At 38.7% G+C, this 12,397-nt stretch overlaps 2 protein-coding genes across 2 annotated transcripts in view; both read right to left on the reverse strand.

Annotated features, from left to right (window-relative positions):
* LOC139728043 (small ribosomal subunit protein eS8-like) overlaps positions 1-11,060 on the reverse strand; it is a 43,960-nt gene extending 32,900 nt beyond the window's left edge. The window contains exon 1 of the mRNA XM_071639009.1: positions 11,057-11,060. Coding sequence (XP_071495110.1) covers positions 11,057-11,059 — 3 coding nt within the window. The 5' untranslated portion in view covers position 11,060. The remainder of the gene's footprint in view (positions 1-11,056) is intronic.
* Positions 2,205-7,001, reverse strand: LOC139728029 (uncharacterized). Its single transcript, XM_071638995.1, has 5 exons — positions 6,850-7,001; positions 5,842-5,962; positions 4,937-4,996; positions 4,058-4,222; positions 2,205-2,630 (listed from the first exon to the last, which is right to left on the reverse strand). The coding sequence occupies exons 1-5, from the start codon at positions 6,999-7,001 to the stop codon at positions 2,205-2,207; spliced, it is 924 nt and encodes a 307-aa protein (XP_071495096.1).
* Positions 11,061-12,397: the final 1,337 nt, after the last annotated feature.

The following is a 12,397-nucleotide window of genomic DNA, read 5'->3' on the forward strand; positions in this document are numbered from 1 at the left end:
ACACACTTATCATGAAACTCTTGTTACAACGAAGTAAAAATTCTGGTACCCAAATCGTTATCTGTATATCTTCATATCCTTTATTGTTTGGCAGTTAATGAAATTTCATATAACAAAGGAAAACCGCTGGTACCGAGGACTTTGTTATAACGGGAGTCGCCTGTATCAGTGTGCTGCATTGATAATGGTTTCAAAATTTGGTTCGTGTACTCAATTTGCAAGTTTCTTGATTCTTTCTCTAGATTAGTTTCAATTCCAAAGACACACTCTATTATTAAAGTACAATTGGAAATTTATGATGACAAAGCAGTATACGTACCAGGGAAATCCTATGGTTTATTACCCTACCTTCAGTTTTGTAGTACAGCGGACTTACATTATAACAAAGTCTTTGGGACCGGCAATTTTCTTTCGCTATATCGAAATATCATAACTGAACAGATAGACAATAAAAGAATATAGAGCCGATGATATTGTAGCCTGAATTTTTACTTCGTTGTAATCAGAATTTCGTTAAAACCTTATTCGTTATAACGGGAGTGCACTGTAACGGTTTTAAGAACAGTAACAATACGGGTAAGATATGGGATTCTGAGGAGGAAAGCCAACCATTGATTCCAAGACACTGATCTAAGTTGGATTGCACAGTTTACTTTAAATGCTCTATTGTGAAGACTTCTTAAGACTGTACATGAGAAAGTGCTGGCAGGTATATGATCATGTAAGTGCTGTGTAGGTTTCGTTTCTTCTTCTCTGAACCTGTATATCAGAAATTCAAATGGCCAGACTACGGTAAAGTTTCTGAGTAATTATAGCCCTTACACATGTGGTATGATGTGTTCTCTAAGAAGATTGTGCAAGCAAGGAAATTCAGTTCTGTGTTTTTCACAAAATGTCTCAAATTGTACTCCCTACTCGCATGCTAATTCTGTGAATATTGTGCACATGTATGTTGAAATGTAGTGTACATATGAATATAATTATGTGAATAATAAATCTTATTGAAAGAATCCAATGTTCCACAATCTAGTTCTTCATTGCATGTGAGAAAATTTAATACAGTTTAGTGACAGTACATGTGTATGTTACTGAATGCACATAAAAGGAATCTCAATACATGTACATGTACACATAGCTCTGTTGTTTACATGATATGTCATTTACCTTAACATTCTCATATTCTAACTCCTTTTTAAATCCTTATGTTCGATGATAACCATGGCATTGGCAAAATGAAATTTTGAGGATCAGTTCCTTTCCTTCGTTCAGCAATTTGGGTTCTCACTCCACAGAGCACACTTAAGACAAAGGGACATTGTATTTTGTGCTTTTATTGCTGTTACGGAATTCCCTCTTTGCTGAGTCACTCACACAAGTGAAGAATGCACGTGTTAGTCATGTGCAGCTCCAAATTGGTACTCCTCCTGAAGATATGTCAAGATAATCCTCCACATCATTCTGTATTAAAGGCTTCCTCAAATATTGTGCTCCTTTGTTTTTTAAAGGACAAGTTCACCTTCATAAACATAAGGATTGAGAAAATGCAACAATTAGTAGAACACATCACTGAAAGTTTGAGGAAAATTGGACAATCGATGCAAAAGTTATGAATTTTTTAAATTTTTGTGTTGGAACCGCTGGATGAGGAGACTACTACAGCTTGTGAGTCATATGCGTACAACAGTATAAAGAAAATGTAAAAGAAAATTCAACATATTTTCACTTTTTTCGCATAATAAAAGAGCACTTGACTTGCCTCTTTCTAAAGGCAGGGGGAATAATATTACCCATAACATTTGTCGGTAACGAGTCAGGGGAATGTGCACTTTTTCCAAAAGATGGAATTTTGTGAAATTCTCTTTATATTTTCCTTATATTGTTGTACGCATGTGACATCTTACACTGCAGTAGTCTTCTCATCCAGCGGTTACTGCACAAAAACTTCAAAAAATCATAACTTTTGAACGGATTGTCCAATTTTCCTCAAACTTTCACTGATGTGTTCTACTAATATTGCTACATTCTCTCAATCCTTATGTTTATGAAGGTGAACTTGTCCTTTAATCCTGCTACCTCTATGATCATGTTCACAGTCTTTGGCAAGCATCTGATTTCATCTGTCCTGAACAGCATAACAAAACTTATATCATTCCGCACATAATTGCTGGTGAAAAACAAGGAAGAGTATTTAACTGCACATAAGACTATGTACGATCAACTGTACAGTCTGCCAAGTTCTTTGAAGAGGAGGTGTGATGCGGAGGAGATGGACGTTGCCTAGAAACTGGGCGACCTTCCAGCTGAATCAACGTTCCTCCAGTCCATCCCGCCTCATCTCCTACATGGCATGCACTGATGGCCGCCTCGCTCCCAAGCCGACAGACGAAGACTGACATAGCGCCCTCACTGTTCCTCACTATCGAGCAAGCCGACGAAATCTTGTTCTTTATGCCTCCTGTGACGTCGTGATCCAACTGATCGGTTGCTATGCTGGTTGCTATGCTACCGTCCTCCCGAACAAAGATGTGTGGAATGAGGCTGGCGGTGGGCTCCTGTGGGGGCGCTGTGTATATCCCATCTACGTTAGACAGGAAGACTACCCTCTTCGGTCGGAAGTAGCGGCTCAGCACCTGTGACAGATGTATGAATCAAGGATGCAGAATTGTTTTCTTATCCCTGTGAATCAGCTACAAACTTGTCTATGAATAGATTAAGCATCACCTTGAATCTGTGTTAGATACATTGGCCTACACTACACTAGCAGTCTTACTACGAAAACAATCTGCTGTACACTGTAAATGACTTTCCTGTGTTGGCATTACTTTTCATCACTAATAAACACAATTAGCTCATTGTAAAATGTCCAAACATGAAAATCAAATAATCTATATAAACATACAAGTGCATGTATTTCTCATAATTGAATTTTTACATGAACTGTTAAAATTTATTATACTCTTGCATCAGTCAGCATCATTGATCTCCAAAATACATAGTACAGTGCACTCCCATTATAACGAAATGCTCGGGACCGGCAGTTTTCTTTCGTTATAACGAAATTTCGTTATAACCGAACAAATACAATATATAACAAAAACAAAGAAACCACGCATGTATCATACTTTGTTTGTTGAATACTCATCTTACACTGTGCAGATATGTTAAACGGAATGATACACTGTACATTTTAAATTTCATTTGTATATTACATTAAAGAGAGCATAAAATTGACGGAAACTGTGCGTGACACATGGAGCGAACACACCGTGATGTGAAGCGTTCGCCCATGCTTGTTCCGCTACGAATTTTCGAAAGCGATCTGCATTTCGTTATAATGGAGCACATTTCTTTTGTTTTTCTTTGTCTGTGGGGCTCGGAAAAGACTTCGTTATAACGAAAATTTTGCTATAACCGTGTTCGTTATAAGCGAATTTTGTACCATAGACATTAATGGCGATAATTTTGGGACCAGAAGTTTTACTTCCTTATAACGAAATTTCGTTATAACCGTGTTCGTTGTAACGGGAGTGCACTGTACATAATGTGTCTTTTGGTTACGTGTTACCTGTACCTCACAACAGCTATCAGACACTTACCTCCATTTTACTGCTACTTGGTAAACTGATGTCTGACATGCTAGTTATCAGCAAAGTTTGCTTGATTAAAAGTTGTAAAATGGGCTTTAGAATCTTTGCAATCTGATTGGTCAATTGTCATGCATTGATTTTTACTGATCCACACTGAGCCATGCGTCCGATAAAATCTGAACGCATGGCCATGCATCCGGTAAATGCACAGGCCTATTTCGTGGATCAATGAAAATTGGAAGCTCTCGTTCAAGTTAGGAACAGTCTAAAACTTTAAACAGTTTCACAGGTAAACTCACATCCAATTCTCACCGATCCACTCTGTCCTGTGCATCATTTGTATACTGTCTCTATTTTGTCCGACTTCCTTTCATGAAGATGAAGAACCAGAGTTAAGTATCCAATGCATGTAATGAATTGCGTATCATGTGACCTTCATAACTGTCTCTTTTCCAAGTAGCATGCCCTACCTCTATGATGTTATCCCCGCTCAAAATGGTACATCCAAGATCCTCATCAAGCACACAGTCACCGTGCAACACAGGCACAAAGTTCTCACTCAGCAGCTCGGCCACATTTTGGCAGTCATTCTGGGTGACCTTTGACCTTCCCTTTGTCTTCCAAGCTCTGCATACCTCCATGGCAAAAAAACAAACAAACAAACAAACAAGCAAACAAAAGAAAGTGATACATGTATGAAGTGACATACAATTGTATTACATTTAGATATATCTTACATTGCTTCAATACTGAATGTGATACAAAGATAAAACACCACAACAAAAGTGTGGGGCTCTCCTTGGATTTCTCTCTTCCTATCCATTCACAATGATGTAAACATACAAAATGGGATATCTTTCTTCATAACATTCCTCTGGAAATCCTTTGTGAAATTGTACATCCAAGGCTGATCTTTTGACATACCAAGAAAGGCAAAACACAGACAGAATGCCAAGGATAGCATACTATTTGTGTTGAATTAGTTCGTTTTTACAACAGAATACACCCATTTGAACCATACTATACAAGAATGAAATGGATGACACCCATTTTATGTGCGTATAACTAGTAGGCTCAACAGACATATCAGATAAACAGCCTCAACAACATTCTAAAACAGCCACTCACAAACTAACTTGTACAAAAAAGAAAAAAAAAGAAGAAAATTGACGTTCATGGCCATGACAACATTAATACACTACAAATCTGCCATGGGGACTGCTGGTTTTCTCTTACAAGTGCTGGCTATGTATAAAGCAATCACAACTCATGAGTACAGTAATATATTTCTCTAAGTTTATACTGCGAAGATTTATCTTGCTGGTAACATGAGCAACGTTGGTACTCACAGATGCACCAACAGCTGAGATGCCTTTATCAACCAGAGCCTGAACTATCAGGTGATTCAACTGAGATACAAGGAGAGAGAGAGAGAGAAAAAAGGAGAAGGAAGACAATAATTGACAAAAACAGAGAATCAAACAGAGAAATGTATGATCACATATAGAAATGCATACAATATCTAACGCTGTTCATCATGCTTGGCATTTCTACACTCTTGGACAGAAGCAATGTTCTTTGTCTTGCCGGCATCAATTTCTCATTGCATTTATTGCATTTTACAATGTGGAGACAATGGTTTCTACAGTGAGCATGGTACTGTACATGTTGATAACTAAGCTCAAAATATGCAACAGGCTATCATTGTCTTGAATGATAACAAAACACAGAAGTATTACCTCATGTGAAGTGCAAGTACATGTAGAATCTTTTACAAATATTTTTTGACTGTTTAATGCAAAGGCTCATTGTGAAGTACATTTTACTGACTTTACGAATAAACTCCACGTTATGAGGTTATTATTTCACAAATCTCTTTTTCTTTTGCGACTTGTACATGTAGTTTTCTAGGGACCTGGCCATGCAGCTATACATTGCTACAAACTTCTATTCCTCTTATTGGCTCAAATTTGGGGAGTCTTACCAAGAAGCTAACTTGAAGGGCTCATGCCATTGCTAAATGATGTTGCTCATCTTGACTGCAAAATCAAATGATTTTTTGAATAGTCAAACTGTACTCCATCCTCCACAGTTTTGCAAACAGCTTCTCTTTGTTCAAAAAAAAAAAATAAAATACTGAATTCAGTTATTCTTAGCAATCATGTTTGTATGGACTTTAGAAAAAATCTAAAAAGCATTTGGGAAACATCTTCTCTTTCAAGTTTTTGTAATCAAAGATGTCTCATAGACATACCGTTGTGACGGACAGCCTGGTCTTACAGAAACCCTCCTGAACTCTAGCCCTCTGCTCTGATGACAGATGTCTGTATCCCTGTGAGACTTTGTATTCACTGGCTTCAAAATGCCCAAATGACCTGCAATGATGACCAGAGGGATAAAAAGGGTCAAATATTAACACAGAAGTTCAGAAACTAGAGGGCACAACACTGTCTACAGGCTGGCTGGTGATTTGAGCTTTATAGGAGCTTTGAAAAGGGGGAGAAAATAATAAAGGGTTACTTGGCTCAAGACACCTAATTACATGTACTGATAGTTATTATTTAAAGTACTTACAGGATACATAGATAGCAGGGTCATACTGTGGGTATGAATCACTGGTCAATACAGACAAAAAGAAGTGTGTCTGATGCTGCACAGTTCTTCCTCTTTCCTCTTAACTTACCATTTATCTCTTTGTAAGTCTAGTTTTTTTAAGAATTTCTATATACCTGCAGTGTGCATTAATACATGTAGCTGGGAGTGTATAGAATGATGATGCCAATAGACTATGTTTTCCATCTAGCACCTGTCCATTACATGGTGGCTCAGACTACATTAAAGCACACCACACACATCACAATATTTGTCACTGGAATCAAAGTAATACCTGTTCATTATGCAGAGCACTCGAGTTTGTGCAACACACTGGTACATGTACAGTGTACTAGTATTCTGACCAGGCAGCAGTCTACTTTCTGTCACACAGTGTCAGTGATGCATCCTAAAGATCCATCCCCAAATTACAGATTGATTTTCCACAGGACACCCATTCACAAACCATGGTAGAGTAGATCATAGTGGATAGAATGTCTGTTAATGCAATGAACGTGACAAGTTTTGAACCACCCACTTTGATATTTTCAAAACTTAATTAACCTAGCTCACATTCTGGATTAAAAATGGAAAGAAATAGGACAACAAAAGAGGTAGAATGAAAAAAAAAAAATGTGTGCAGTACACACACCACTGTTACTATTCTCACCCTGCTCCATGGACCACGATGCACCGTCCACTGATGCCGGTGATGATGTCCGCCGCAGCTGAGATGTTTTTGGGGATGGGCGTCCTGATGACATCCTTGTTGGTGATGGCACTACCTCCCAGCTTGATGATACACTCCACCTCAGGAGTCATATTAGGTTGGGGCCAGGGGTTGGGGGCTCCTTGGACGGCAGCTGCAGAGAGAGAGAATGAAATGGAATCGAGGGCCAGGTCACCAAAAAAAAAAAAAAAAGAAGGATGTACAGTACAATCAATTCCTTTAGAAACAGTTTTATGAACTTTGATTTCATTGATTGTCTTGTCTGCAAAGTTCATGTTTTATAATCACTCAGTGATTTTCATTTTATTTACCTGACCTACTTGTGCAGCTCATTTTCTGGTATTTACCACTGTAATAGATTCTGCCAATGATATCTCACATGAGTTGCAAATAAAAGGCCTACCATGCTCCAAGGAACAATGGGATAAGGAGCCTTCTAATAATGGTGAAATGGTTACAGTTCAAGCAGGAAGATCTACAGAGGGTTTAGGGGCTTTACACCTCTCCTTGGTAACCTTATCTGAATTACCTACAATGATGCCCACTAAGTTGAAGACTTGTAGAGGGCCATTCAAAGGATTCAATCCTGAGCCCAAGGAGTTCCATGTGATGTATCAACTGGATGGTCAGTTTATGCATAAATAATTTTTTTTTTTTTGCTTGTCAGCTGATTTTGGGAGTACTGTAGAATAGCTTGTTTGTTTTAGAAAATAGCAAGTTGTCCGGTATTGAATTTCAAATTTCTAAACTTATTCTACAGGCAATGGGTAGTTTCACTGCAAAGATTTGAGAAAATTTGACTCTTCTGAGGGGAAAATTCTCTATTCCTCTGACATTTTATCACTGAAACTCTGAGCAGAGTGAAATACACTGTATACTGTTAGATGATGTATGCTGCAAGTAGACTATACATTTGTACTTCATAGGCCTACGGTACTCTGTAATCATCTGTATACAAATTGTATCATAAATTTATCAATTGACTCTACTAAGTACTATGAAAAGGTTAGTCACATTCCTGTTACACTTACAAATTTATCAATTACTGCAAGGCTGATGAGATAAAATCAGATCAATTAAACAAATGTGCAAAACTGCACTGTCTATTTTACAAACAAATAAACTGTTGAAATACCGTGCCATAAATACACACTTATACACAAAACCAAAAAACAATCTCTCTCTTATTTCTTATCAATTAAACAAATGTGCAAAACTGCACTGTCTATTTTACAAACAAATAAACTGTTGAAATACCGTGCCATAAATACACACTTATACACAAAACCAAAAAACAATCTCTCTCTTATTTCAAGCACATCCTCCACATTCACCTTGCTATTCACGTATGGGGTTTAAGGATGTAGACAGAAAAATCCGTCTGTCCAGAGGATCAAATTTTTTAATTTTTTTTTTTTTTTTTTTTTTTTGGGGGGGGGGGGGGGGGGGGGGGGGGGGGGGGACATTTACAGCTCTCCTCCGCAGAAGGGAATTCCGTGAAGCCAGTTGCAGTCTCCTCGGAACATACCGGTAATCGTATCCCCGACAAGATACAGACCAATCTTTTGGTCATTAATTAAGAATGGTGACATGTAGGCCATATATGAATACTTCACTTTTCAGAAGGGGCCTACCTTGGCAACTGTCCTGAGACATACTGGGCTCCATCTTGATGCCCTAGCTGGCTGTGAAGAAGACAGAAAACGTATACCTGTATGATTAACTGACAAAGGAGAAACCTTGCAACTTAATGTCAGAACTCAGAAAATGATTTGGCAACAATTACTCCCATACATTGACTACCACAGGGGCGGATCCAGGAATTCCATAAAGCTAGGGGAGGCACCTTTACAAAATTAAAGGGGGAGCACGCCCCCCCCCCCCCCCCCCCCCCATCCCGATTCAGGGATGCCAAGTTCAAAAATTTTTTATGAGTGAGTTTTTCATGACTCGGCATGTGCGCGCAAGCGAGGGTGTGGGAGGGGTCCCCCCCCCCCACCACCATGGCCTCCCACGGTAGGGACCTTTTTCAATTTTTAGCTCGTAATGGTGCGATCAGGTGCATACTTTTAAGTTAGGCCTACTATTTTTTACTTATTTTGAAAGACAAAAGGAAATATACCTTCAATTGTAAAGTTCACTTTAATCCTTTGAGCTATATATGCTCCTTATTATGGGCCCAAATCATGTATCAACTCCTAAAATATGATGGATCGAATAACCAGGATAACTGAATTTCCTTCTTTTTTTTTTTAGTGAACATCTGCTGTCAATGCGCTAAAACCAATTCCGCATGCAGGTCTACCTGTACCCATCTTCTCGATCGACTACCCGTACCTACTGCTCTTGGATAGAGTTTGCCAGATTGGTAATTAATATAGAGGTGTAGAACTAATGTAGTTTCACTACACCTAGTATAGTGGTAGAACTCTACGCAGTAGAGTTATTCACCTACCATTAAAATCTGTCATTGTATGGTAGGTGTTCAACCTACCGACCGGGTCCATAACGACCGACCGCGCATTATAATGGCATTGCGCGTACAGAAAGAAAATGTACGCATGGGACTACGCGCAACGGTGTTCGATTCTTCACTGGGCTACGCTACCGAGTAAAATGTGGCGAAAACAACAAAGTATTCCCTCTAAATTACCGAAATTTAGCAAAATCGAGTAAGGTTTATCGTGTAACTATATATAACTAGGCCTACCTTTGCTGACTGGTTGTTAGATGTAGAGTATCCTTCCGTAATAAATTTGACGATTTTGACCGCAAAATTGTCACCGCCGCTTGTACGATCGTGCACACACGTTACACATACACATGACATAAACATTTTGTCGCCCGCTACGACCGTACGAGTTGATGCAGAAACGAGAAATGAATGTGAAACAACAAACCGACTCATCTAATTTATTTCAATTACGATGAAAAGTTTCCTAATGAAAATCAAGTCAAATTCATCAAACAGTCCTTCAAAAGTAATATCGAAGGATTCAAAATATATTCAAATATTATTGGGGAAAAAATGACGGCTAGAAAAAAAAGCGGCCTGTCGAAAAAACGCATTTAAGTGCCCTTTATACGTATTGTCAGGGTGGTCGGTTGAAATGAGCAGGGCAACTGAGTGCGGAAAAAATGACACCCCACGCGTTCGAAGCCGCCATCTAAGAGCGCGTACCTCAGATCGCATTTTCAGTGAGCGCTTGTGAATCCGGAGTATTTTCTCCACACGTGAGTAAAATTTCAGTCAAATTGTGAGATTTTTCACGTTTCTATTGATAGAAAAACGTTAGGTGTCCGGTATTATGAACACCCAACCACCTGCCAGGCTCGATTGGAATGGAGTTGGTACACGTACACACAGTGTAGGCACTTGGGCAAATAAACGATTCTTCACTGGCACTCACCCCGGTGCGCTCCCGTTGTTTCTCGATGGAGTCCTGGCTCTTGGCGTTACCTCTTGCTACACTCCTTTCATTCGCATTACGAGGTTATATTCGCCGATAAATTGCAGCGACACTGGCCGTAGTACACTGTATTGTCATGATTGGTCACCTAGCCATTATATCTAAATTTTTAGCCAACAAGGTACATTTCTTTGCATGCTACTAGTTCCCAGTTTCATCCGTACCGATGTCCGATGAGGTTCGTTGCCGATATAACTGTATGCAGTACACGTGTATCATATAAATCGTGTGTTACACGTGACGTTGTATATGCACGCTCGCTGTGATTTCACGGATGAGAACACACCAGTTGGCCTCATTTCTTACTCATCACTCACACCAATCCAATTCATTTTAGTTTTTCCTCTATAATTCATCATTCATCTATATGGTTATGATTAATACCATGCAGCATCGTGGCATAGCATTGGGGCTTATTGCTAAGGTTTGATTGTTTTGTCACAGACTTGTGTGATACCAAACATGGATATGGACTATCCTGATTTCATTTTTTTTCTCTCTCTCCTGTTCATCAGATACCTGAATGTTCCTCTTGAACACACACACACACACACACACACACACACACACACACGCAAACACACACACACACACACTCACACTCACACACACACACACACACACACACACAAACACACACAAATGCACAAATTCCACATTCTTACACGAACAAGTCACATGTTGAATTGAAGTAAAAGACATCAGGTAAGATATTGTACAACGTACTTCCAACTTTAATTACACATTTACATCATATACAAGAAACACAAAGATAGGGATATATTATCATCATGCATAAGAAACAAGTATTAAAACAGACTTTCAAGATTGGTCTGCACTGTTTTGTTTTGATTTTTAAAGCAAATCATATCAGCACCAAACTGAACAGTTGATAAAGAATGGGCAACTCATCTGGAAAAAGAATTTTCCAAATACATGTACATGTACTTTGCATTTGCATCACATTTTAAACCTCAATATTGCCTTCTATGCTTTCTAAACTGATCTGAACTTCTCACATCTATTACATTTATTTTGCAAAGGTTATGAGGTAAACTGTCCACGGGCCTTATCATACAGAGACCTGCAATTCTTGTAAGCTGCAATATTTGCAGTTGAAAAGGCAACAGCCAGGAAATAACCAAACAGTGACTGAGTCACAGTAACTGTAATCAATGCAAACTTCCAGGCTGATCAATGTCAATAATTTTCTCTTCAGTTTATTGGACTCTACTGCCAAGATAGTGTAGCACTAATATTGTAAAACACAGCAGGCTTTGTAATGGGTTGAAAAAATCTAGGAATAACAATCATACACACATATGCTAACACTATAGTATTCAGTTCATCTGCAAAGTAAAGTACTTAAACCAGTCCATGGGAACATCTCCCTGAAGGCAAGTGGTAAGGATAAGGGATATCTGCTGAAGGAAATACGGAGGAAGTTAACAGATTTCAGCTAAATGTTGCAGTTTCAGCTACGGTGTATTCTAAAACTAGATATAATTTTCAGATCTTGGGTAGTAAGGATCTACTACACTCATGTGCATCTTTTGATGAATTGAGTGAACCAAATACAATGTAATGGGCTTCAGTGTAGTCACGAGTGTACATCAGTGGATATATATTCCATCCACGTATAATACACAAATTGGCCATTGCGTTCAGACTCTGCACCGCCTACATCATTAGCTCTCCGGTCTAAAAACTGGTCCCATGTATATACACACCTTCAGGCTATTGCACAGTAAGGCTAGCATTTGTTAAAGCTATACCACTGCTGTGTATACCTACAATGTAGTAGATAAAGAGCTCTACTTTTCATTTAGAATGCACTTCAAGATTCATCAGTTTCCTGTTGTCCTCCTTGATTTTTGTAAATTCAACTGATGATTTGCACGTTGCTGTATAAGATGTGCAAAACACTGAACTTGACATCGTTTGACATGGTGTCTGAAACCCACCAACAAGTCCCATCATTTGATTTATTACAAAACATTTGTTTCATTAACTTTAGC

The sequence above is a fragment of the Diadema antillarum genome, unplaced genomic scaffold (genome assembly GCF_040938485.1).
Source record: "Diadema antillarum isolate AM-2024a unplaced genomic scaffold, OU_Dant_1.0 seq00000162_RagTag, whole genome shotgun sequence".
Taxonomy (NCBI): Eukaryota; Metazoa; Echinodermata; class Echinoidea; order Diadematoida; family Diadematidae; genus Diadema; species Diadema antillarum.

Coding starts and splice junctions, on each gene's coding strand:
- LOC139728029 (XM_071638995.1), bottom strand. CDS start 7,001: ATGACTCCTGAGGTGGAGTGTATCATCAAGCTGGGAGGTAGTGCCATC. Junction 4,997..5,841: donor CCAGGCTGTCCGTCACAACG/GTATGTCTATGA, acceptor CTTGTATCTCAG/TTGAATCACCTGATAGTTCA. Junction 2,631..4,057: donor GCGGGGATAACATCATAGAG/GTAGGGCATGCT, acceptor CATCTGTCACAG/GTGCTGAGCCGCTACTTCCG.